Source organism: Enhydra lutris, unplaced genomic scaffold (genome assembly GCF_002288905.1).
Source record: "Enhydra lutris kenyoni isolate GAN:26980312 unplaced genomic scaffold, ASM228890v2 scaffoldscaffold39, whole genome shotgun sequence".
NCBI classification, from domain to species: Eukaryota; Metazoa; Chordata; class Mammalia; order Carnivora; family Mustelidae; genus Enhydra; species Enhydra lutris.
This window is the reverse complement of record NW_019154123.1, coordinates 17,280,041-17,307,418: the sequence shown is the minus strand read 5'-3', so window position 1 is coordinate 17,307,418 and position 27,378 is coordinate 17,280,041. Positions and strand designations below refer to the sequence as shown.

Genomic DNA, 27,378 nt, shown 5'->3' with positions numbered 1-27,378 from the left:
ATTTACTTGAGCCTACGATCTTCTGGATCTCCCATATTATTTAAAGAATAATATGGTGTAATGGAATGCTTCAGGTACTAGAAAATTTTGGTAAGTTCCATAAATTCTAAAAAGGTAGGATTGAGGGAGAAGGAAAATGTATGTGATTCAGTAAATGATATGATACCCTTCCCAAGCCTTGAGCATGTTGGTATATTTGATTTGCTTTGATATTCCTTATTTGATATAGTCCATTTGATTTTGGACCATTAATGAAAGAGGCCTTTCATTCCACTCTTTAAAAAAAAAAAAAAGAAAAAGAAAGAAATCTAACTGAACGGCATGGGCTCTTTTCCTGAGAGATGACCCATATGTCCCTAATATGTCTTTCTGTGAGGTTCAGGACTGCTGTGTCTGGTGTCTGAGGATTAATACATGCATTTCTGAATGACTGATAAGATGAACCTACTTGAAACTGTGGAGATAGAAAAAAGAAATAGCTCTTCATTATGAGATTAAAATTTCAACATGGAATGTTTGTGATGGACATCCATACATTATTGAGATTGCCATCAGGATTTTGAGCTGGTTATAAAGGCTGTATGCTTTTTTGTATATATAGAAAAAGGAAATTTATCATTGAAGCTGACTTACCAGTTATTTCTCTTTTAAAAATTGTTTGCAGCATCAGTGCCAGCAGTAGTTCCCAAGGGCTGTCTCAGCCATCTACCCAGACGACTCAGTATCTGAGAGCCGACACACCCAACAATGCAACTCCTATCACCAGTAAGAGTTAATTGTAAAGATGATTTACTGAAGTTGTCTGTGGTCTCTCTGCCAGTGGTACTTGTGTGCTTCGTTATTTGTGTACCATCCTGTGTACATAGTATCTAACATGCACAGAATTGCGTTTGACCTTCAACTTTTGCTTTCTAGAGCATTGAGTGAAACATTCTAAAATTGGAGTAGTAAAAATTATTTTTAAAAAATTTCGGTTTAATTGCTAGATTTAATTTTGGGGGAGATTTCCATAGATTAATTACATCAAAAGGGATACTGAATTACTTCTGTAGAAATTCAAAGAGAATATTTTTAGGTAGTTAGATAGAATAAGCTATTGAGCTGTGTGAAAACAGAGTCTTAGATTTTAATGAATTGTTTGATAATCTTAAGGGCTATAGATTTTACCTTTTTTCTTTTTTTAAGATTTTATTTATTTTCAAGAGAGAGAGCACTCGCGGCGGGAATGGAGGGGCAGAGGGGGCGGGAAAGGGACAAACAAACTCTGCCACTCTGCGCTGAGTGCGGAACCTATCCCAGGACCCCGAGATCATGACCTGAGCTGAAACCAAAAGTCCAATGCTTAACCAGTTGAGCCAGCCAGGCACATTGTTTTTTAATCATAATAGGAAGCTAGCTGCCATTAGAATTGAGAACATGGAATCTGATTTCCTTTTTCTTTAAATAGGATTTTGATGAATGCTTTTATACCGTAACATGTTGATGTTAGGGAAAATAATCATTCTTAGAATATAATTTAGACATAATGAAAAATCGGTCTCCACATAAATAAAAAACCAACATAATCATCAGCATAAACAGTGGACCAAAATCAGGGTTCAATTCAGTAGTGCTGTTGATTAATTAGGTTCTTATATTCTTGCTGCAGTCTTTCAGTACTGTTTCCCATTCAAAAGAAGTAGAATTCTTTAGGGAAGTGGCTGATTTCAGGACTGTCAGGATGGACAGGTTGAGATGGGGCATTGAGCTTCAAAAAGAATGACTTTAGTGAACTGAGACATTGAATATGTAAAAATCCATGGGTTTTAATATGTTTGAAAAAGTTGATCATCATGAGAGGTAACTGAGGTACCAGTAATGCCTCATTCTGATCACTGGCTATATGAACTATATTTCATATTTCAGCGGTTTCAGAGTAACCAGGTAGTGTTGGTTGGTGAGGGAAAATGCTTCTTTACAGAAGAATCCTGCCTAATAAATGTGAAAGGAGTGATGGAATTAGAAAATCATATTTGCAACATCAATTAAAATATTTGATTCAGGAAAAGATCATTAGTGCATAAAATGTTGTGAACAAAGAGAAATGGGATCATTTGAGGGATCAGACTGTCACAGCCTGACTCCGTTAATGAAACTTTACATCACTAACTGTAGGACAGCTAGATATTTTGTACTCCCACATGTGATACACCACCCATGCTGTATTTTTGTTTCCTCTCCCTACCCCAAGAGTTAACCTGGATCTAATCACAGCTGTGGAACTGACTGGACGTTTACAAGAAATACAGGGATAGAGGAACAAGTTAAATGATACTGGAAGCAGCAGATGCTGGACATTCTCTAGGATAACTGAACTGGTTCCTCTTTTTTTTTTTTTTTTTTAAGTTTATTTATTTATTTATTTATTTTTAAAGATTGTATTTATTTATTTGACAGACGGAGATCACAAGTAGGCAAAGAGGCAGGCAGAGAGAGAGAGAGGAGGAAGCAGGCTCCCTGTGGAGCAGAGAGCCTGGGCTCAATCCCAAGAGCCTGGGATCATGACCTGAGCGGAAGGCAGTGGCTTTAACCCACTCAGCCACCCAGGCGCCCCCTGAACTGGTTTCTTTAACAGGAATGGCAAGAAAAAGAAAAGGGGGAAGAGGGAATGCTCAAGATTAAGTGAAATTTAAAGGAAATGACAGTAGTTATCATCACTATCAATAAAAGAAAGGATTATATGTCCTTTAGAAGATATGATGACAATTATGAAAGTAGTTCAGACTATTCAGAAGAAACACATTATAGCTTTTAATGTTTAGATGACAAGCTTTGCTCATTAGTCAATTTTTTATTGTGATTGTAACCTTGAAGAAGTAGAGATTCGATTATTATGTGTCAAAAGGAAAATACTTTAGTTCATTGAAATTATATATTAAAAATATTTTTAGTTACTATCGATAAGAAATGTACTTATTTTTATGGACATTATCTTGAGGAGATAGATCGTTTATTATGTAGGCAAAAACAAACACTTTTAAAAACAATGGAAATTCATTTGAGTATAAAAAAAGACAAAGAGAGGAGTAAAAAATATTTGAAGACATAATGGCAAAGAATTTTCCAAAATAATGAAACACAACAGATCCAAGAAATTCCCAAGAATTCCAAGTAGGATTAAGCATATACAAATACAGACACACACCTGCGTATATCCTGTCTGTTCAGACTGCTGATGAGTGGGATCAGATGTCAGCCTAATCCATTGGTCACAAAGCTCTCAGGCCTATCATCTAGATCTTGCAGCAGCCTTTGGTGACTACCATCCAGATCTGCTAACTGATCTTCAGGGAGTTTTCTTCCCATGTGTTTACCAAAGTGCATAAATCTTAGAGATACCATTCTAATTTTTACTTGCTGACACTGAATCCTTCTTTTATTCTAACATTTTTTTCTTGGAATGAGAGTTTAAGTTATGGCTAAATTTTGTTTTTGCTGCCATTATAAGAATGGTAAATATGGGAACTGAATAACATGTATCTCACAGTGATAAGACTAGGCTCTATAAAATGACATTGATTAGTTGTTTTGTTAGAAAAGATAGTTTTATGACATCTCTTCATTTGAAAAGTTTTTTTGTTAGGAGACTGTATTAGAAAATTTTGGGGAAAAAACCAGTCCATAGAAGGGATTAAATTAAACACTGTGAGTCAAAGCTTGTTTCATTTGGCTGAAAGGCAGTTGAAGTGGTGGTAATGGTAATACTCATTTTAGTGTTTCTTGTTTTAATTACTCATTTTAAGATTTTGGGGTAGATGAAAAGTGTTTTCTTTCAAATTTAGTGTGGCTTTTATAAGTAATTTTCCCTGTTCATGTGTGTGCCTTTTTCCTTGTATGATTCTTCCATTTATGTATTCCTGTGACTTGAGTCCTGAGGTTTTGACTGAATTAGTTGACCCTGATGGCATAATAAGGGTATTTATATTTCTTGGTTTGGCTTTGTTGGCTCCTCAGGTTATCCTACCTTGCGGATAGAGAAGAACGACCTGAGAAGTGTCACTCTTTTGGAGGCCAAAGCTAAGGTGAAGGATATAGCAATATCCAGGGAGAGGATAACTTTAAAAGATGTACTCCAAGAAGGTATTTATTATCTCAAAACCAGTTTCTCAAAGGAGATTTAGTGTTAGCACTATAAAAAAAATTTTTTTAATTCAAATTTTAAGAATTTCATCTCTTCGTGTCTAAGGATAGATAGAAGTGCACAATTTATTTCCTTTATAAAACTGATTTTTATTTTCTCTTTCTTTAGATCTTTAATTTGCCTTGACACAGCTTTGGTGTAATTATTAATTTTCAAATATACTAAAGCATATATTTTATATTAGCGTTTGTTACCTTTAAATATATTTTCGTTTTTGTTTAAAGGTGATATCATCACCTAGCAAGCCAGTTTGCTGTGACAGATAGTATAGGGACTCTAGCAGACAGAGCAAGCATGGGCTTTGGAGTTACACCCAACTTCTAATCCCAGTCTCAGGATTTATCACCTGTGTGACCTTGGAGAAGTCATTTACTGTCTTCCACATCCAGTTGCCTCTTCTGTAAATTGGGACTGCATTGTCTGTTCTTGAACTAGCTGTGGAGATCAGATAAAATGATGTACATTAAGTGAACTGACACAAAATAGATATTTTATAGATGTCATTACCCATGCCTTCCCCGCTTGGTGTTCCTTATTTTCTTTCTTGAGTTATAGGGTATTAATTGGGGAAATGCTGATGGAGGAGTATAGAAATTAATAATAAAGTACTTCATTGAGCCCCTCAAGTTGTTAAAAAGGAATTACGTTTTTCTTCCCCCTTTCCACAGTCCAGCTTGGAATGTTTTAAATGCATATGAGTCATTCTGAATTCATCTCTTGGTTGAGGTGCTTATAAGTCAATCACAGCTAAGAGAGGGGCTTGAACTGCCCCCAGTGACAAATAGTAATGAGAAGAAGCAAGTATTTTAGGTCTGTTTTTGAGTGTATGAGGGGAGTCCATTTTTCTCCTTTGTTATTATTCCAGAGCTAAGCCTAGAAATTCATAAATGCCTCATTATGCAGTTCTAGTATTCCAGGCTATATCATTAGTTTATTTAGGATAATTCAGAAAGAATTCTCATATACTTATTTTAAATATGGCATTTCTAAAAGCTGTTAAAACATTTCTTAATTACAAAAAATTTCTTTGCTTTTAAAAATACATTATTTTTTTTAAAGGTTTTTATTTATTTGAGAGAGAGCAGAAGAGAGAGGGCAAAGCATGATCAGGAGGGAGGAGCACAGGGAAGGAGACAAGTAGACTCCCTGCTGAGCAGGGTGCCCACTGCAGGGGATGATTAGTGATCTCCTTAATTACTGTTTTTCTTTCAGGTACTTTTGGGCGTATTTTCCATGGGATTTTAGTAGATGAAAAAGACCCAAATAAAGAAAAGCAAGCATTTGTAAAAACAGTTAAAGGTAGGATTTTTTTTTTCATACTATTTTCAGAATGCTTTCCTAAGGTGGATCATGCCAGTGAAATTCTGTCTCAAATTCTCAGTCTGTGCCAGACCTTTCAGTCAGTCCATGTTAATTTAGCTCATATGAAACTAACTTCTTTTGTTCTCATAAGGTATAGAAAATAGAGGTTTAATAGTTTAAGATGTTAAAACACTAGGTATTACCCAGGTTTGTAGTTAAACTACATCCATTTGACTTCATTGTTGCTATATCTAATACTGTGTTTTTCCTTGGTAAAAATTTTGGGTTTTTCCTCTTAAAAACATTGTTACTAGTTTTCCCTCCTTTCCTCCTTCCCACTCCCAGTTCTGCAGTCTATAATGAATAAAAAATTGACCCCCAGACTCAAAGTACTTTATGTGAATAGCCTTATTCTCTTTCCTTACACTCCCCTTGCTATATTGCTGCAGAAAATATCCATGTGTGTATGTTTACTTCTTGGCTTAGTTTTATAGGTACAGCTGTAGTTGGCATTGCTGCTGTAAGAAGTGTTTACATTCAAAATTTTGATAGATATTGTCTGATTGTTTGCTAAAGGGTAGCACTAGTTTATGTTATCATGAACAGAATACCGATATTCACATAATATTTTGGAGAAATTTAATGCTGAATTTTTCAGTTTATAGTTCATATTTATAAAAGTTTATATGTTAAATCTATTTGCTCATTTTAAGAGAAAGAAAAAAGTGGTAATTTATAGGGTACCTAATATCTGACAGTGTCTGATATAGACTGAGATGACAGGGTGTTAATTTTGAAAAAAACAAATTTAGCATTTTGATGCAGAAATAGAGGGGAAAATTAAATTCAGTTTTATAGGTAGGAGGTGGCAGTTTTATGAAGTTTTTGAAGTTATAAGAACTTATGTTTCTAAGTCTTCTTAAATGAATTTGTAGAAAGTATGAAGGATTTATGTTTATTTTTCTAAAAAGCTGTACTAACCTAACAAAAAAAATGTAGAATTTGATTTCTCTTAATTTAGCAAGATTGCTTGCTTAAGGATCCTTCATACACATGCACACGCACAGACACACATACATATTTTATGTTTTCTAAAAAAGTGGTTTAACTTACTCTACTGTTCAGTATGTATTTTATCTGCCTACCTCTCCTAGCCCCAAAGCACTTTTAAAGGGTAATATTTAAGTTAGGTCCATTAGATTTCCTGACTAGTTTTGAAGGATATTTTACATATTACTCTTTGTAAATGTAAAATTTGAACCCTAAGTTTGGTAACTATTGACATTTGTTACATTTTCCCCATTTTTTTTTTTTTAAAGATTTACTTATTTATTTGACGGACAGAGATCACATGCAGGCAGAGGCAGGCAGAGAGAGAGAGGGGCGGGTAAGCAGGCTCCCAGCTGAGCAGGTAACCTGATGCGGGGCTCTCTCCCAAGACCCTGAGGTCATGACCTGAGCCGAAGGCAGAGGCTAAACCCTCTGAGCCACCCAGCCACCTCCATTTCCCCCATTTTTAAGGAAATATTTCTCTAATTTTAATATTTTTCTGAGGTTTATACGTAATCTGTGGGCAGTTTACAACTGGGCTGTTACTAATTTATTCTGAATGAATCTTGAATTAGCAAAAGAGCTTTCTATACAGAATTGGATTGATTTAGGGTTGGAAGCAGGGGGAGGGAAAATAATAGTGATAAGAAAACACAACGTGGATACTGGGGCTGTTTCACAAGATAAGATTTCTCCTTCCGGACACACTTGAAGTTGTAGGCACTTGGTTGTTTCTACGCCTTACCACTGTAATTATAATGTTCCTTCTGAGCTAGCTGGAAATAAGTGAAAGCACAGTGAGTCCTTAGCCAAGATGAGGTCATGGTTTGCATGAGAAACAAAGAGGAAATCCACTGACCCCAGTCCTTGCCTCTAAATTATTAGATGACTCCACACGATTGGGTATCTCTGAGATTTACTCTTTTGGAATGTTATGATTTTTTAAATTGAAGATATGTAGAGCTGACCAAATTCTTTCACAAATCCATATGCTTTGTTACGTGCCACACAATTAGAAGTGCTTCTTAAAATGCAAGAAGTAAGTTTTTAAAAGATTTTGTCCTTTGCCTTTAGGTGTAAGCAAGAAATTGCAGTTTGGCTTCTTAAAAATTTCATAAATGTGCACAGAGACTTAATGGATATTCTGATATAAATTTACAGAAATTAAAATTAGGAATCTGAATTTCACACAATGAATATTGTAAAATTGAATTCCATAGAATTAATTAATTTGAGGTTATTGGTGTTAGGGTCTTGTTTTATAGCTGCTAATATTTTGTAATTTTGAAATAAATATTTTTTATCATTTTTTTCTTGTAATTTTTTGGAATGTAAGTATTTTAAAAGATTTTTTTCCAGGAAAATGATTTTTTCTTACTAAATGGATAAAATTATTTTTTCCCCAACTCAAAGTTTTCTTAAATCATTATCCAGTTCAAGTGTCCCTTGCTTAATAGAGTATGCTTATTAAAGTTAAGAATTTGAAAAAAATTATGCATAAAATGACATGCCTTAAAATATTTTTACTTAGATCTTCATACCCTTGACAGGAAAGTAAACAGTTATTAACTTGGTGCAGACCTCCAACTGTTACTAGTTTGCAGTCTGAAAAAGACACTATTGGTCCCCAAATCATCCTGGCCGTAATTTAATTAAAATTTATTTAGATTACAGAAAGAAATAAAGGCACATTCTGCCATTCCTAAATGATCCTAAATTTTGAGCAGTTTTTAGACAAGGAGTTTATTCCATTGGTGTGAAGCACCTTTTTCCAAAAGAAGTACGAAGTGTTTCAAGTTTTTGGCTCTTTGTCTACCCATTTTACATGCCTACAAAGGTTTTAAACTAAATGAAGCTGTCTGGAAATGTGGACACAACTAGCAAGTGTGGAAGAGGGAGTGATTCCGCTTGGTTTTGCTTCGACAGCTCTACTTTTAAGGGGCGAATGTGACACAGACTCCTAGTGCCTGACTTCAGTGTTCTGGATTTTGCTCTTGGTTCAGTATTTTACTGGGTAGAGCTCGGATGTGGATCTTGGCTTCTTTTTCTCTCTCTTGTTGCATTGATTAGAAGCTTTATAAATTATTATGACTATTTTTACTGTTGATGTACAAATTAGTCTTTTTCTTTATATAGATCAAGCTTCTGAAATTCAGGTGACAATGATGCTCACTGAAAGTTGTAAACTACGAGGTCTTCATCACAGGTGAGAGAAGAAACCACCCAGCATTTAAAGGTTAAGCATAGTAACATTGTATGCTACATTTTTATTTTAAGAATGTTGTGATATGTTCTGAACTGAAAGGTTTTTGGAATAGCTTATTTTTTTTTAGAATATCAAAGTGAAATGCATGCTTAGTGTACAAAATTTTAAAATGCAGTAAAGTAAAAAGAGGAAAATAAAGCAGAGTATATAAGTTCACATCTGGATAAACATAGCTAAGCTTTCCAGAGGTTTTACATACTTTTATGCATATTTTCCTTTAAAAAATAGAATAGTGATACATATATATATATATACATATATATGCTAAAAAATATTTGCTAAGAAGTTTTTAAACAAAAAATACCAAAGACAAGCATAATTAACAACCAGTGAACATTTTGCCTTTTTTGTTTATGTCTGTTATCTATCCAGATGATAAGTAGATATTTACAAGTGTAGAAATATTTTAAAGTAAACTGGGTATCTCAACACTTCCAGTTCCACCCCCCGCCCAACAAGAGGATGTTTTCTTAAATAATTGTAATGCTATTACTATCTTTGATAAGGTTAACAAGTGTTTTTATTGTTTGTTTGGTTTTTTTTTTTTTTTTTGATTAACAGGTTTTTTAACATAACAAAATGTACCTAACTCTTCGTATAAGTAACTGTGAATTTATTTCCACATTTTAAAAGGCTATGTAGCAGTTCATTGAATGGATGTACTGTGTTTTATTTAACCAGTATCTTGTTGTTAGGTCATAGTATGATTTTAAAAAATACTTACAGTTCTATATAAAGAACTTTTTCCTAAAAACCCGATAATCAGTCTTTTTCACAGAGCTATAAGGAAAGCTTCTACGTTCTGAGACAACAAGGGCTTCTATATTGTATTGCACTGTGCTGCAGTGTCAATATTGGGTCAAGGGCTTTTTTTTAAAAAATAGCATGTAAGGTCAACTTCATTTGTATGCCTCTTGCAGATTTGGTTGTGTATGTTTACAAAAATGGGACAGTGACCATCCCTGTTGGAAGATATTTATGGACTTCTAGGGGAAAAAACACATGACAGTGATGCATGCAAAAGGCAGCATGCATTTTAATTTCTGGGTACTTTAAGCCCTTACTTGGGTTCTGCCAAAAAATAAGATGACTGTGCATAGTTTTATTTTTGAATATCATTTATACTTCGGTTCATATTGGAAAAAATTTGAGAACCTAAAAAGAAGGCAGCAGTAGTAAGATCAAGAAAATGGTGATGAAAATCAAACTGAGTTTTATGGCATTGTAATGGTGGAAGAAAAAACAAATAATCCAACAATAAAGATACAAATATTTTTGCTGTGAATGAACGTAAAACATGTCTTAGCTTCTGGGCAGCCAAGCTGAGGAACCATTAAAAGTTCATAAATCTCAATATTAGAAGAGAAAGAAACATAAATATTCCTTGGGGAAGAAAAAAGATTTTCTAGTTTCAAATTCTGAGGCAGCTGCCTCATTAAGCTTATCATATACTTGGGGCATTGATTAATACAGTGAACAGATAAACTTTTTAGTTTCACTGAGTATAAAAAAATCCCAGGGGCCTTTGAAAAAAAAAGAACATACAATACTGAGGGACTTAAGGGTTAAAATCAAGTGGTTGAAGAATGTTATTTTCCATTGACCTGATTCAGTCCAAGTGTAAAACTTACAGAGGAATGGATGGATAACTCATTCCTGAGACTCTATTTTCTAAAAAACACATTTTGTTTCCTCTGAGTAACAAAACAAGAATTGGGTAATGGTCATTTGGGAAATGTCCTTCTTGGCAGTATTAGAAGTGCTTGATGTTCTCTTACACTGACTCTAGAGGGAAGAGTCAAAAGTGTTTAATACTAGTATGTAATGTTAATCTAGTACTTTGGTGCCTACCTTGTATTCTTAAGTAGAAGATCCGCACTACTTCAGCACAGAAGTGGGAGACAAAGCTAGGATTTTCTAAGAAGCAGTTTTATATCCTGTGTAGCCCAAATAAGCTTTTGCAGCGTTCAGAGCAAGTATTTGCAGCATTTCTCATGTGGCTTTCAGCTATAGGGTTTTCTAGCAAGCATCCTGTCAGGATGAATTAGCAGCCCCAGGACACCCTTAAGTGATAGAATTCCACATGCTGAATAGGGTCGATACTGGACACTCAGTGTTTGGAGAAAATCTTCTAGAAGCAGATTGTACAGTTTGGTCATAGTTAATTGTTTTTCCTGGCTATACAGTAATACTAGGACTCCTAAGTTTTTTGTGTTTTTGTGGTTTTTGTTTGTTTGTTTGCTTTTAGGTAGGTGCCACAGCCAGCATGGAGCCCAGTGCTGGGCTTGAACTCACAGCCCTGAGATCAAGACAGGAACTGAAATCAAGAGTTGTATGCTTAACTGATGAGCCACCTAGGAGCCCCAGGACTCCTAATTTTTAATGAGCAAAACACATTGTTAATATGTAGAAAGTACATTATTGTTCTTTCCACTCATTGTAGCAGTTTGTTTCATTTTTTTTTTAAGATTTTTTATTTTATTTTATTTATTCATTTGTCAGAGAGAGAGCGAGAGAGAGAGCACAAGCAGGTAGAGCGGCAGGCAGAGGCAGAGGGAGAAGCAGACTCCCTGCTGAGCAAGGAGCCCTATGTGGGATTCGATCCCAGGACCCTGGGATCATGACCTGAGCCAAAGGCAGCAGCTTAAGCAACTGAGCCACCCAGGCGTCCCAGTTTGTTTCATTTTTAAGGGGATTAGGGCCTACCATGCTTTTCTTTTTGATCCCTGGTGTCATGGGTGTCTGTGCGTTTCTTTGTTCATTCTCTTATTCTCATTCATGAAGTGCCAGTTTTGCAATTGCAACTCTGCTAGGCCTGAGGAATAAAAATGAACTAATGAGTTTCAGTGTTCATATTACAGAACTTATCAAGCAAACAAAATACACTCAGTAAGAAATGATGCCTTGTTTTAGAATTTAACTTTTTAGAACTGGTTGTGGTGTATAATTCCACATGCAAAACATGTTTACTTTGTGTCTTAGCATTCCTTAAGTAAGAATTGTAAAGCATTGAAATATTTTAAAACATTTTGAAAGTCTTTTTATTCTTTTTTCCACTGGACTTTGTGAGAATAATTTTTACTGTAGGTTAAAATAGCTGTAGAAATAAAATTTATTTATTTTAATAACAACTTATTTTAATTACATCAGAAGTACTTCCTGACAGAGTACTCTTGAATTCTTTTTCTGCTTGTAGTTTGGCTTTCTATTGGCCCAAGTTGCCTGTTGGCGACCTTCTAAACACTGAGTACCTCCGGGCTCTCACTCTGCAAGCACACTGGGCAAGACTGAGAATTGGATGCAGTTCTTGTCTTAGGTCCCCACAAAACCTTCCCTTCGTCTGCCTTGTTCTTGTCTGCAGAACCAGTTTCTTCTCTCATCCACTCTTCCTCTAGGTCCCAGATCTTCCTCTTTATCCTTTCCTTTATAAAAGGGCAGAATGAAAACCAGCCGTTTGTACTTTAAAACATGTTCATGCAGCTTGTTACCTCTTCTGGAGGGATTTTAATGATTTTATCAATGAGATAATTAAGTAAAAAGTTACGTAACCTTGAAGAAAAATAATTTCCAGATACCAGTGGAAAGAGGTGTCATTAGGCAATAGGATAAAAGTATTTATGTGTGCCATGGAAATTTAAAGAGAAACAAGGCTGTTACTATGTGCTTTGGCTTTATTCATAACAGCATTTTATGGTTGGTGTGATGCCATGTTAGTGATATGGAAACTAAGGTCAGGAGAGAGAGTCGCACAGACTATCCATAAATGTTAAATTTAGTATTTAGAAATCAGATTCTAAGTCCCATGTGACCAGCTGAGGACATCTTGGCTATTGTGGCAGTTCCAGCCTCTCTGAGGTCTTCTTGATTATCATATTCTGGTTCATAGTCTGCCTTTTTTTTTTCTTTAATGTTTTGATGGACTTAAGGGGATCTCATAATACACTCATAATGTGTCAAGTCATTTTTTAAATGTCTCTGATTACCCCTTAAGAGTAAAGATTTAGTGTATGTATGTAATGTTAGAGTGTGTCTTCAGAGAATCCAGTTCACAAGAAGCAACTTAGAATTTACTGCTTTTCCCTATCAAGAAAGTGCGTATGTGGGGGCGCCTGGGTGGCTCAGTGGGTTAAGCCGCTGCCTTCGGCTCAGGTCATGATCTCAGGGTCCTGGGATCGAGTCCCGCATCGGGCTCTCTGCTTGGCGGGGAACCTGCTTCCCTCCCTCTCTCTGCTTGCCTCTCTGTCTACTTGTGATCTCTCTCTGTCAAATAAATAAATAAAATCTTAAAAAAAAAAAAAAAAAAAGAAAGTGCGTATGTGGAAAATACTGACGTCTAGTTTCAAAGGGCATTTGTTTATTTTACTACATTTTTAATGGTAATCATGTTTTTAAGTATGTTTGAAATTTTCTTGTTTTGTTTTAGGTTATCTTTATTACTTTTTATTAAAAATAAGCCCTTGAGGATTTAGATTTCACTTGTTCTCCTGATTTCTTACTATTTTGTAGAAATCTTCTTCCTATTACGCATGTGTGTATAGAAGAAGGAGAAAAGCCCATGGTGATATTGCCTTACATGAATTGGGGGAATCTTAAATTGTTTTTACGGCAGTGCAAATTAGTAGAGGCCAATAATCCACAGGTGAGAAAAATTTGCCCATATACCAATTATTTACCAGGAACTTCTGATTGTATCTTTGAAAGTAGATGTTAACCTTCTTAATATAAACTGTGTAAAAGCCTGCAAAAAGAAACTCAAAATGTGCCAGAAGATATTTATAACCTGTTGATTTAGAGGAAGATGGTTTATGATTCCAGTCTTGAAGATTGCACTTTACTGATGCTAAAGTTTTTCCTTTTTATCCATTGTGTGTTTATTTATAATCATCTCAACTCTAACACCATCTCAGTCATTTTCCTGATAACTCTTTGAAGGTACTAGTACTAGATCTCCCTTCTAGGAATGGAAACACATTTGACTGAGTCATTTGGTCCATATTGTATCAAAACCTGGTGGTGACTGGAAGTCTAGATTTTGGAGATAATCCACTTATTTTTAATATGCTTGGTTTAAGATGTCAGTCACCTAAGAGTTTCCTTCTCTTCACTGCTTGTGTACATAGCTGTGAAGCATTTGGCTACATTCCAGACACATGATGGTAGTTGTCCTAAAGCCTAGCTGGTGTTTTGTTTTACTGTAAATTGTAGCCACATTAAGTTTGTTTTAGGGTTTATAATAATGTACTTACTACAGTTGCCAGGATAAAGTGGATTCAAAGGCTGCATTGGGTTTTTGACTTAATATGTCAGGATTAAAGCCAGGGTTCCAACAAGTTGTTGGAGGCCATAGCCCATCAGTATCACCTGAGGAAGAATTTCATTCCTCAGCCCACAAGACTGGCATCCTGGCTCTACAGGAGCACGTCAGTAGCAAGAGCTGTAGACTTCTATTAGCTTGAAAATGGTCCTCAGAGATCATCTAATAAAAACTATTTTTTTTTAGTTTTTAAGAAAAGAACAGGCTATTGAATAATAAGCATTTGAAATTTTACCTTGAGAATCCGGCATTCATGAAACAGATATTTATTGAGCAGTTTTTTATGTGCTAGATGTTGGGGAGCTATACCTGACAGATGAGAGGGGCAGTGAAGTAAATGGTAAGTTACATTACAGGATGGTAAGACTGTAGTAGATACAGATATTAGAGAGCTATGGGAACATATTCTTGGTCAAGAAATAGCTTTTTAAAACTACAGTGTAGACGTAAAGAAGTATTTTGGGATTAAGAAGTATTGTGTCTTTTGGGATAAAGAAGGATTGTGGGATAAAATAAGTAGCTGACTGCCATCATCATTTTTGTGCTACCTCCAAACATCTTTTTTTTCTCCCCCAACAGGCAATTTCTCAACAAGACCTGGTACACATGGCTATTCAGATTGCCTGTGGAATGAGCTATCTGGCCAGACGGGAAGTTATCCACAAAGACCTGGCTGCCAGGAACTGTGTGTGGGTGCCATGAGCTTGTCACTGTCATTTCATGTTTAGTTTTCTCTGGATTTGGGGTCCTGTCCAGGAGTCACAGTGGGCATTATATGGTATTTTAGAGTAACTGTGATCCATATGTTTTAAATATACCAATTGGATTTAATGTTCATGTCTTTACTTTTCAGCATTGATGACACACTCCAAGTTAAGATCACAGACAATGCCCTCTCCAGAGACTTGTTTCCCATGGATTATCACTGTCTGGGGGACAATGAAAATAGGCCAGTTCGGTGGATGGCTCTGGAAAGTCTGGTTAATAATGAGTTCTCCAGTGCTAGTGATGTGGTAAGTGCTGGGACTCCTGGACATCAACAGGTTTTATGTTTTAATTTTTTTTTTTTTAATCTGGTAATTGTTCCCTGACATGTTTCATTGAGAAAGCTAGTGTCATTAGCTCCATTCAGCCAGTTTATGGAAAGAAGCTGTGACCCGTACCATGATCTCTCACTGTGTGTAATCACAGTTCATCCTCAGAATGGCCCTGTGAGGAGCTGTGAACACTAAGAAGTAGCTGGGTACTAATACCCCAGTTTGTGAGGTGGCTATTAAGGCTTAGAGAGGTTTCCAGAGCTGATTATTTTTCTTTTCTTATTTAAATCTCAGAATGACCAACTTGTTGCCAGATGATAAAGATTTATTGTTTTCTTCTTTTCAAATAGCCTTTTTCAACATTATGACCTGTGTTATTTATAATTCCCCAGATGTCACTCTCTTCCCTTTTGTCAGTTTCTGAGTAGTTCTGCCCACCAAAGCAGATCATAGACTGGATCCTTTATACTTAGTGATGAATAGTTTCAGAAGCAATGTTTACTTGTAGGTAATTTGCAGATATTTTAAGTTTCTTTTAACTTCTCACTTTTTAGTCTGATTTGAAAGATGAATTATTTTCCTTTCTCTTGCTTATTGCAGTTTATTATTGTAGCTGAACAGGTAGAGATTAGGTAAAATTTCTGCTTATCAGAGAGAGTCAGTTATCATATGGTTTCACTTATTTGTGGAGCATAAGAAATAACACGGAGGACATGGGGAGATGGAGAGGAGAAGGGAGTTGAGGAAATTGGAGGGGGAGATGAACCATGAGAGACTATGGACTCTGAAAAACAATCTGAGGGTTTTAAAGGGGCGGGGGGTGGGAGGTTGGGTGAGCCTTGTGGTGGGTATTATGGAGGGCACATATTTTGCATGGAGCACTGGGTGTGGTGCATAAACAATGAATTCTGGTACACTGAAAAGAAATTTTAAAAAAATTAAAAATTAAAAAAAAAAATACGAAAAAAAGAAAGAAAAAAAACTTCTACTTATACGGTCCCCCTCTGTGGCCACTCAACAATGTTAACGTCATCACATAAAATCTTATAGAATTGTCTGCTTCAAAGTTTCAACTGTTAAAAATTGGGCTTACTGTGTCACTGTATTTTGTGTCTCATCAATATATTTTACTTACAGTATGGGGTTACCCTTTTACTTCTAAGTTTGGATGCTCTAAGGATCACTCTCTTAATACAGTCATTTCCTCAGTGTATTAGTATCCTCTCGATGCTATAACAAATTATTGCAGCCTTGGTGATAAAACAACAGAGATTTATTCTCACATTTGTTCTGGAGGCCAAATGTCTGATGTCAAGGTATAGACAGACCATGCTCCCTCCAGAGGCACTAAAGGGGAAACCTTCCTTGCTTCTTCGGTTTCAGGTGGCTGTTGGCATCCTTCTTGGCTGGATCGCTCTGCTTCATGTTCGTATCATCTTCTCTTCTGTGTATGTCTGTCTCTTAAAACTCCTGCCTCTCTCTTACGGAGATACATATGCTTGCATTTAGGACCTGCCCATATAATTCAGGATAGACTTTTTTTTGAGGGGAGGGAAGGGTTGCATTTTTGTTTTTGATTTTGATTTTTCTCAAATAATATGAAAAGAGAAAGCAGAGTTTGATTTTAAGCTAGCACACTGCTGCTATATTGAGTATCATTAGGGACCAATTATATTCTTATTGATATGGTATTAGTTTTGGGGGGTTGCTAGATATTGATTTAGAAGTTCTGAATTCTAGCTGGAATTCTTTAACAGCTTTTACATTAAGCAAAATTGTTTTCACAGGGGTGCAGATGAGTTTAACTTTGGTTTTAGCACATAGCTTTAAAACATAGTATCAGTTAAACTTAGTACTATATGGTTTTCAAATCTACCCCTTTAATAGAAAAGCTTGTATCTGAACATTTTTGAAAGCAAAAAAGTAAAAGAAACTTTGTTGAATATTTTCTTTAAAAATTTTACTCTGCGGGCGCCTGGGTGGCTCAGTGGGTTAAAGCCTCTGCCTTCAGCTTGGATCATGATCCCGGGGTCCTGGGGTCGAGCCCCACGTCGGGCTCTCTGCTCGGCGGGGAGCCTGCTTTCTCCTCTTTCTCTGCCTGCCTTTCTGCCTACTTGTGATCTCTGTCTGTCAAATAAATAAAATCTTAAAAAATAATAATAATAAAAAAATTTAAAAAAATAAAAATCTTACTCTGTTGTTGATTTGAAATATTAAGTCACCCATCTCTTTGAGATCTTTTTATTTTTCCAGTGGTTGATTTTGGAATTTATGATTTTGTTACTCATTGAAATATAGCATAATTGCCTTAGCAGAAATGAAGGGGCAGTGGTGGTGACTCAAAACTAGTCTAATGGGCAGGAAATGGATGTTTCTTAAATGACAGATAGGCCATGTAACTTCAAGAGATTGGGGACTGTTTGATTATTCTCTTAGAAAAAGGAGTATTGATTGATAGCTATGAATTAATTGACAGGTAATAATTCAAGGGGTTGTACACGATGGCCAGTAGTGCTGTTTGCTTGCACATGGAAGCCCCCAAAACACACTTTGCTTAATTTAATGTATTTATACATTATAGGGGCACCCCTACTTTTTTAATTCTTATATTAAAACACAAACGTTAAAGATTGCTTTTTAATGTTTGTATTGAAAATATGTAGATATTCTCTGTTCCTGTTTTTCCTTTATAGATGGAGTTGGGGGTTCAAAAGCTACATTTAATATGGTACTTTGGGGCTGAGAAACTTTATACATAGTCATATATAGAATAAGTAATGTAACCCCACTCTCACCAGAGTCTCTGTACATGTAAAATACATATTTCAGGTATAAATGTAACACCTATTTCTGCCTTGGAGAGGGCATTCTCTTTGTCCTTTAAAAGATCCTTAACATTTTTGCATTTTTCTTATAGCTTAAAGTTCTGTGTGATTTGGTTTGGAAATACATTAATGTTTTCTATCTTAAAAATAATACATTGCATCTCTTGCTTGTGTTTTCACAGTTTTTACTGGAAGGATTCAATACTTCAGTATGTCAAGATTCTTATAATGTTAATGTCAGCTTTTAACTGTTAAACTTAGGAAATATGCACAACTAGATTTTGACTAGTTATAAATCTCTTTTATTATTTTCAAGATATGACATCATCTTAGGCATTCTTAAGAATTTCTGGATATTGTTTTTATTCTGTTTTCATCAGATGTAGATACCACCATAGATTTTTTTTCCTGTAACTTTCTTTTCCTTTATTTGAAAGTAGATTTCTTGATTTATATCTTCTTTCAATTATTTAGGTAATTATAGTAGCTAACATAATTCTGCTGTTAAGAGACTACATCCTACTAAGAGACTAAATGCAATCAGAAGTGCACAATTAAGTTTCTTTCTTGGTGCTTTTTTTGTCTTTACAGTATTACATTGTGTTTAAAAAACATTTTCTTGGGGAAAAACAAGTCAAGGAAATGATTTCCATGCTAATCTTATCAGTATGGCTTATAGCAGTGAGGAGACTCTTTAAGGTATCTGAACAGTTTTTAGGGTGTAGAGTAAATTAAAATGGGTTCCTGTGCCTTTACAATATTTATTTTGTGAACTTTAAAGATGACCTAGAAGAAGGAGGGAAATCTGCAAAGTTATCCAGATACTGTATCTACAGCAGAGTGCTTCTTACTGCTCTTGTTTGCCCAGTGTAAGGTAAAGTCATTGCCATACCCTGAGCAGGTTTGAGCAGGAGAAACTCACATTCCTAATATACCCATGAAGAGTGGGCTTCTGAATTACTGTGGTATCAAAGAGGAGGGTACAGTTTTCAGAGAATGCTTACCATTTTTAGAAGTATGGAAAACTTTCTGTTTTATGTTTTTTTACTGCTTATTTTAGAATAATGCTTAGATTCCCAGTATTTATTCATTTCCATTATGGTTGCAGATTTTACACATCAACAACCTTAGACATATTATTCAAACATGAAATTCACATTTTAAGAGGAATAGCATTTATAGGTTGACAGATTGTAGCTAACACATGTTAGCATAACGTATAAACTTGTTGAATCACTGTGTGTTGTATACCTGAAAGGAATGTAATTTTGTGTGGCAACTATACTTCAGTAAAAAATAACTAAATAAATAAAAATTAGCATTAAGTGGAATTGATATAAGACAGATATAAAGACATTAAGGAAAAGCTGGAGAGGTGAAAGGATCATTCATATTTTAGGAAATAAAGATTTAAAGTTTAATATTATTAACATTAAGAATGTATTTTTTAGTTGTATTTAATAATATATTAATAGTCCTGGTATTTTCTGGAAAAGAGGAATAATAAATGGATTTACTTTAGGAACAGTTGTATTTTCAGAGGTGACTGGTTATTGTCTTGTGATCAAGTATTGCCCTTGATGTATTTTCTGTATTAGGCTCTACCTAAGAATAGATACTTTCCTCAAGAGATCTTGTGAACATCCTTTTCCCTTTCCTTCCTTGTCCTTACCATTCAGTTTAACATTTACCTTCACATAGCATGTGTTCTGATGGAGCAGTGTCTAAGCATCTAGTACACTAGAGGAAAGTCTCATTGATAGCAGATATGTGTGATGGCCTGGTAGGTATCCAGTATTCCTGCTCATGGATTCTAGGGCAGATTCATAGCAGAAGTGCATGCTCCCACTCACTCGCTCGCTCACTGTCTCTCTCAAAATCTTTTTAAAAATTTCAATTTAGGGGCGCCTGAGTGGCTCAGTGGGTTAAGCCTCTGCCTTCGGCTCAGGTCATGGTCTCAGGGTCCTGGGATCGAGCACCGCATCGGGCTCTCTGCTCAGCAGGGAGCCTGCTTCCCTTCCTCTCTCTCTCTGCCTGCCTCTCTGCCTATTTGTGATCTCTCTCTGTGAAATAAATAAATAAAATCTTTAAAAAAAAATTTTCAATTTAATTAACATATGCTGTATTATTAGGTTCAGAGGTAGAGTTCAGTGATCATTAAGTACATACAATACCCAGTGCTCATTATATCACATGCCCTCCTTAATGCCCATCACCCACTTACCCTATCCCCTCACCTACCCACTTCCAGCAACTCTCAGTTTGTTTCCTGTAGTTAAGAGTCTCTTATGACTTGTCTTTCTCTCTGTTTTCATCTTATTTTATTCTTCCTTCCCTTCTCCTAGTTCATCTGTTTTGTTTCTTAAATTCACATAAGAGTGAAATCATATGATATTTTTCTTTCTCTGGCTGATTTATTTCGTTTAGCATAGTACTCTGTAGTTCCATCCATACTGTTGCAAATGGCAAGATTTCATTCCTTTTGATGGCTGAATAATATCCCATTGTGTGTGTGTGTGTGTGTGTGTGTGTGTGTGTGTGTATACACACCACATCTTCTTTATCCATTCATCTGTAGGTGGACATCTGGGTTCTCTCCATATTTTGCTATTGTGGACATTGTTGCTATAAACATTGGGTGCATGTGCCCCTTCAAATCACTATGTTTGTATCCTTTGGATAAAAATACCTAGTAGTACAATTGCTGGGTCATAGGGTAGCTCTATTTTTAACTTTTTGAGGAACCACCATACTGTTTTCCAGAGTGGCTGCACCAGCTTGCATTCCCACCAGCAGTGTAAGAGGGTTCCCCTTTCTCTGCATCCTCGCCAACATCTGTTGTTTCCTAAGTTGTTAATTTTCAAAATCAACTCTTTTTTTTTTTTAAGATTTTATTTATTTGTTTGACAGCTATCACAAGTAGGCAGAGAGACAGGCAGAGGGGTGGGGGAAGCAGGCTCCCTGCTGAGCAGAGAGACTGATGTGGGGCTTGATCCCAGGACCCTGGGATCATGACCTGAGTCGAAGGCAGAGGCGTTAACCCACTGAGCCACCCAGGTGCCCCAAAATCAACTCTTAATTACAGGGAATTGGTAAAGAAAGATCCACACTCCTTCCCCTGGTTTTCAGAGCCTTCTGTTTCCTGCCTTATCTTCCCTTTTTAGTTTTATATTTTCTATTGTACGTTTCCTGATATTCTGCATTTCATCCAATCTGGAATTCCTCTTGGGTCCAAAGGCATAAGGTACTTTAATGCCCTTTGATGTGGTCTTCTTTGGATCCCCAGAGAATTTTGTACTTACCTAATGGCACCTACCACTGCTGCCTTATATTTTTATGCATAAGTCATTCTTCCCAGAATGGGCAGTGGAAATTCTGCTTTACTTATTTTCCTTTAGCAGGTGTTCCATAGTTATAGAATTGAAATTGGTGTACATATGTGTTCCTTTTGGGTCACTTATTTTAAGAACATTCACGGCCGGCTATGTTAATCTTATCTCCAGAGAGCTGTGTACTTGAATGTGTAAAAGAATCCTGAATGGCTCATACAGACTTCTTACCGTCTTTATTTTCATGCTGAATCTCACATTTCTCCTTGTCTCACTCTCACAGACTTTGCTTCAAAGATTTCATCTCTTTTGACTACAGTTGTTATTTATGAGTACATTTATTAATTGACCTTTGTGCACTGAGGCTCCGCTCTTAACTGTCAGATACATTGCATAGATGTCTACTCTCCTTGCCTACCTGGGGCCTGTGTTTCTGAAAGCTTCAGTGCAGTCTTTGATCTGTACTTTTCTTTAGTTCTGCTGTTGAAGTAAATCTTAAGTCAGTGTGAAGATACAACACAGTTGAAGACGACAGGTAGAATATCTGGTTTGGGGAAAACATGATTGATTTGATATGAGTCATGTTGAATTCAGGATGCTAGTGTATGGGATGTGGGTCTGGAATTCTGAAAAACATAGAAGCAGGATATTAGAAGTTGGACATGAGCTTCATTAAAGTGAAGATTGAATGAACAGGAGGGTTTGATCCCAGAGGTAGTGAATATATAGAGAGAGGAAAGCCAAGGGAAGAATATAGGGAATATGTAGTTTCAGTTAGCGAGAAAAGAAAGATGAACAAAGAATTAAAACAGAAATTGAATGCTGTGTCATAGCTTCAGGGAGACTTTCATTTATAAATATACCTGCAGTGGTCAGAAAGGATTAGGAAATCATTGAGGGCATTTGAATGAGTGGGTTTAGTAAATCATTAAAGATAGATGTGATTGTTGGGGGCTCTGTGGGAGATGTTAAAGGGGGGGCAATATGTAGATTATACTTTGAAGGAGTACAGCTATGAAAGAGAGTGAAATGATCTTGATTTGACGGAATGGCAGGATTAAGAGAGGCTTTTTTTGGTTCATTTTAGGCCAGGGAGAAAGAGATTGGACATGTGGTTTTTCGGGAGAGGTTCAAGAGATGATTGGTGAATGGGCTCAGGAGGCCCCGGTTAGAGGTATACAGGTCTCGACATAGGAAGAGGAGTACCTTTCTTCTGGGATGGGAGTAAAGCAAGAAATGGAAGGAGAGAAAAGATGCAGGAAATTCTTGAAGAAGGATCTCTCATTGGGGTAACTTCACTAGGGTTCACAGAGTGAAGGGAAGGGACAGAAAGAGTAAGAAAGACTGAAATGTTTCCACATTTGGTGAAAACTGTAAATCCACACAAATCTAAGAACTGAACAAACCCCAAATCCAAGAAGTGAGAAGAAACTAAGCCATAGTGCATTATAATCAAATTGCTCAAAACTAGTGATACAGAGAAAATCTTAAAAGCAGCCAGAAAAAAAAAACAAAAAAACCAAATCATGTTACTACACAAAGGAACCAAGAGAAGGATGGCAAAGGAACCAAGAAAATTGGAAGCAGTGCAAGGGAGAAGACAGTTAAACATTTTAAAAGTACTTTTCAGAAAAAACCCTGTGAACATAGAATTCTGTATCCAGTGAAAATATCTTTCAAAAGTGAGGGGGAAATAAAGACTTTTTTAGAAATACCAAAGCTGAAATAATTGTCATCAGCAAACCCATATTACAAAAAATGTTAAAAAAGTCCTTTAGGAACCAACGATATCAGATGGAAATACACGAGGGAACAGAGAGCACAAGAAATGTTAACTATATGCATAAATATATGTCTTATTGTTTAAATCTCTTTAAAAATAATTGAATACATTTCAGTGCCCCCCCATTAATAAAATAGAAAATACTTAAGGATTTAGATTTGAATGATAGTATCAACCCACTTAATCTAAATGACAACTACAGAACACTCCACCCAACAACAGCGGAATCCGTATTCTTTTCAAGGGTTCATGGAATATTTACTAAGATCATATTCTGGGCCATAAAACTATTCAGAGAATATAAAAAGATTCAATTCATACAAATAGGGTTTTGTGAACACAGTGGAATTAAATTAGAAATCAAAAATAGGAATCTAGAAAATACCCAAATATTTAGAAACTAAATAATACACTTCCAAATAACCCATGTATCAAAGAAGAAATCAAAAGAGAAATTACCAAGTATTTAGACTTGAATGAAAAAAATACTATATTTCAAAGTTTGGGGGAATGCTGCTCAAAGGGGAATATGTATACTATTAAACATCCAATATTAGAAAAGTCTCAAATCAGTGATCTTAATTTTTACCTTAAGAAACTGGAAAAAGAGCAAATTAAACCACAAGTAGGTAGATGAAAAGAAATAATATAGATAGAAGTCAGTGAAATATGAAATAGAAAAACAGTAGAGAAAATCAGTGAAACCAGTGCTTGTGAGAGTACTATTTATGATAAATCTCTCACCAGACTAAGCAGGAGAAAAGAAATACATTGCAGATTAACAATGTAGTGAATGAGATAGTTGATAGCATTACAGATCTTCACAGGTATTTGGTAGTAAGAAGATTATGAACAACTTTTTCCCAGTAAATTCACACACTTAGCTGAAATGGACAAATTCTTTAGAAAATAACTTTCAGAGCTCATTTAAGAAGTAGATGATCTGAATAGCCCTTTATCTATTAAAGAAATGGAATGTTTAGTTAAAAACCTGCCTGAAAGAGAAAACTCTTAGGGCACTGGCATTCCAAACATTTAAGGAAGAAATAATATAAATTCTGTACACTCTCTTTCAGAAAACTGAGGAGAGAATACTTTCTAATTGATTCTGTGAGGTCAGCACTACTTTGAAATAGCACCAGAGAGAAGAAGAAAACTATATATCATTATTCCTTATGATCATAGATACAAAAATTCTAAACAAAAATTTAGCAAATAGAATCCAAAGTTTATTTTTTAAAAATCGTATTTTGGCCACATAGGCTTTATCCTGAGAATGCAAGTTTGTTTGACCTTTTGAAAATCAAGCAGTGCAGTTTACCGCATTAATATACTAAAAAAGAAAAACTATATGATCATCTCAGGAGATGCAGAAGAAGTATTGGGAAAAAATCCTCAGTTCATTCTTAATAGAAATTCTCAGCAGTGTAGGAATAGAAGAGAGCTTTCTCAGTCTGATAAAGGGCATCTACCAAAACCAAAAACACCTATTGCTAACATTATACTTAATGCTGAAAGACTGAATTATTTTACCTAATAACAGGAACAAGACAAGGATGCCCACTCTCTATCACTTCTCTTCAGTGTTGTATTGGAGTTCTAGCCAGTATGCTAAGGCAAGAAAAGTGGGGGGGGGGAACCCAACAGAAAAGATTGGATAGGAAAAAGTATTTGTGGACAACAGGATCATCTATGAAGAAAATCCAGTGTGATATACTAAATAGTTACTAAAACTAATAGGGTTTAAAAAGATTATAGGATACAAGATCAATGTTTAAAAATCAGTTTTATTCTGTCAAATAAATAAATAAAATCTTTAAAAAAAACTACATAGCCATGAAAACTGGTATAGAGAAATATTTAAAAAAAATCAGTTTTATTTCTATATACAAATAATGAAAAGTCAGAAATTAAAAGGTTTTTTTAGGTCATTCTTATTGCATATATTTGACATATAACACTGTAAATTTAAGGTTACAGCATGTTGGATACATTTAAATATTATAATGCTTGTTGTAGTGATACACACTATAATTATAGTACAGTATTTTTGTCTGTATTATATTATGCATTAGATCACTGTGGCTTATTTACTACTCATTGCAAGTTTGTACCCTTAAACAACATCAGTTTTATCCTCACATTCCTCATCCCCCAGGAACAACCATTTTACTCTCTATTTTTCATGAGTTTGACTTTTTTAGATTCCACATGCAAGTGATACCATATATTACTTGTCTTTCTCTGTCTGATATCTCACTTAGCATAATATTTTCAGGGTTCGTCCTTACTGTTGTAAATGGCAGGATATCCTTCCTCATGGCTGAATAATATTCTGTTGTGTATATACCACATCTTTGTATGCATTCATCAGTAGATGGGCAAATAGGTTATTTCCATATCTTGGCTGTTGTGACTAATGCTGCAGTCAACATAGAGGTGCATTTATCTCTTCAAAATACTATTTTTATTTCTTTTGGGTATACGTAGTAGTGGAATTACCAGATCATATGTAGATCTATTTTTAATTTTTTGAGGACTCTCCATATTGTTTTCTTTCCCTAAGTTTTTTAAAAACATAATAGTATTCAAAACTATTTCTTAGGGATATATCTGACAAAAATATGAAATATCTACACAAAGAAAACTATAAAGCATTATTGAGAGAAATTAAAGACCTGTATAAATGGAGAGCTATACCATTATTTATTGATCAGAAATCTCAATATTAAGATGTTAGTTTTCTCCAAGTTGATCTATAGTTTTTAACATAGTCCCAAAGAATATTTTTGCAGGCTTTTAATTTTGGGGGTAGAAATTGATTGACAGATTGATTCTAAAATTGATAAGGAAATACAGAGGATCTGTAATAGCCAGAACAGCTTTGAGGAAAAAAGTTGGAGGTCTGATTTAAAATTCCACTCATCAAGACAGTGTAATGTTGGGAAGATAGACCAGTTAAACAGAACAGAATACCTAAAAGTTGACCCACATATGTATGGACAGTTAATTTGCAAAAAAGTGCAAAGGCAGTTTGGTGGAGAAAGGATTATTTTTTAAACAGTCCTGGAGCACTTCAATATCCAGCTACAAAAAAATGACCTTTGATCCAAACCTTGCTCCATATATCCAAAAATTAACTCAAAATAGATCAGAGATTTGAATGTAAAATCTAAAACTATAGCACTTTTAGAAGATAACAAAGAAGAAAATCCTTTGGAAGTTTGTGTTAAGCAAAGATTTCTTGGGCCATCAAGTCAAGATCCCTGGAAGAACAAATCAAGCTATCAAAATTTAAAACTTGTGCTCTTTGAAATATAGTATTCAGAGAATGAAAAGACAAGTCACATTCAGAGAAAATATCTGCAAATCATATACATCTGATAAAGGAAATACATGCAAAATATATAAGGAATTTTTAAAACTCAGTAACAAAAACGGACAACATATTTGAAGAGATGTTTCAGCAGTGAGGATATACAGATGGCAAATAAGCACATGAAAATATCAAATTCATTGGTCATTAGGAGAATGCAAAATAAAACCACAGTGAGAAAACATTACACACCCATTTGTATGGCTAAAATTAAAGACTGACATTCCCAAGGATATGGAGGAACTGTAGCTTTCTTACACTGCTTCTGGGAGTCTAATATATAGGTATGTTCACTTTGGAAAACAGTTTGATAGTTTCTTAAAAAGTTAAACATATCTGGAGCACCTGGGTGGCTCAGACAGTCAAGCATCCAACTCTTGATTTCTGCTAGGGTCATGATCTCAGGGTTGTGAGGCCCAGCATGGAGCGTACTTAAGATTCTCTCTCTCCCTTCTCCTCAGCCTTTCCTCCCCCCAGAAGTTGTATCTGCCATATCCAGTTATTTTGCTCCTAGATAAATGAAAGCATAAACCCTTACCAGTACTTGTACACAGGTGTTTTTAACAGCTTTCAGTAACTAAACCTGGAGATAATCAAATGTCCATCAACAGGTAAATGGATAAAGAGCTGCTGTAGTCATATAATGGACTACTATTCAACAATGAAAGGGATGAACTCTCAATGCGTGCTGTGTCATAGATGAATGACAGAATCATTATTCTCAGTGAAAGAAGCTAGGCAAAGAAGTGTACTGTTTGAGTGATTCCAGTTATATATAATTCTAGAAAATGCCAACTAGTAACAGAAAGCAGATTAATGGTTACTTGGGAGTGGTAGAGGTAGCAGTGGGGAGGAGCTGGAGGAAATTATTCTAGAATAGGAAGAATCTTTTGGAGGTGATGGATATGTTTATTAT

At 35.4% G+C, this 27,378-nt stretch overlaps 1 protein-coding gene across 1 annotated transcript in view; it reads left to right on the top strand.

Annotated features, from left to right (window-relative positions):
• Positions 1 to 27,378, top strand: part of LOC111154966 (receptor-like tyrosine kinase) — an 86,768-nt gene that overhangs the window by 52,785 nt on the left and 6,605 nt on the right. Inside the window, exons 9-15 of the mRNA XM_022514924.1 lie at positions 665 to 765; positions 3,994 to 4,119; positions 5,393 to 5,479; positions 8,669 to 8,738; positions 13,305 to 13,437; positions 14,692 to 14,801; positions 14,966 to 15,125. Coding sequence (XP_022370632.1) covers positions 665 to 765; positions 3,994 to 4,119; positions 5,393 to 5,479; positions 8,669 to 8,738; positions 13,305 to 13,437; positions 14,692 to 14,801; positions 14,966 to 15,125 — 787 coding nt within the window. The remainder of the gene's footprint in view (positions 1 to 664; positions 766 to 3,993; positions 4,120 to 5,392; positions 5,480 to 8,668; positions 8,739 to 13,304; positions 13,438 to 14,691; positions 14,802 to 14,965; positions 15,126 to 27,378) is intronic.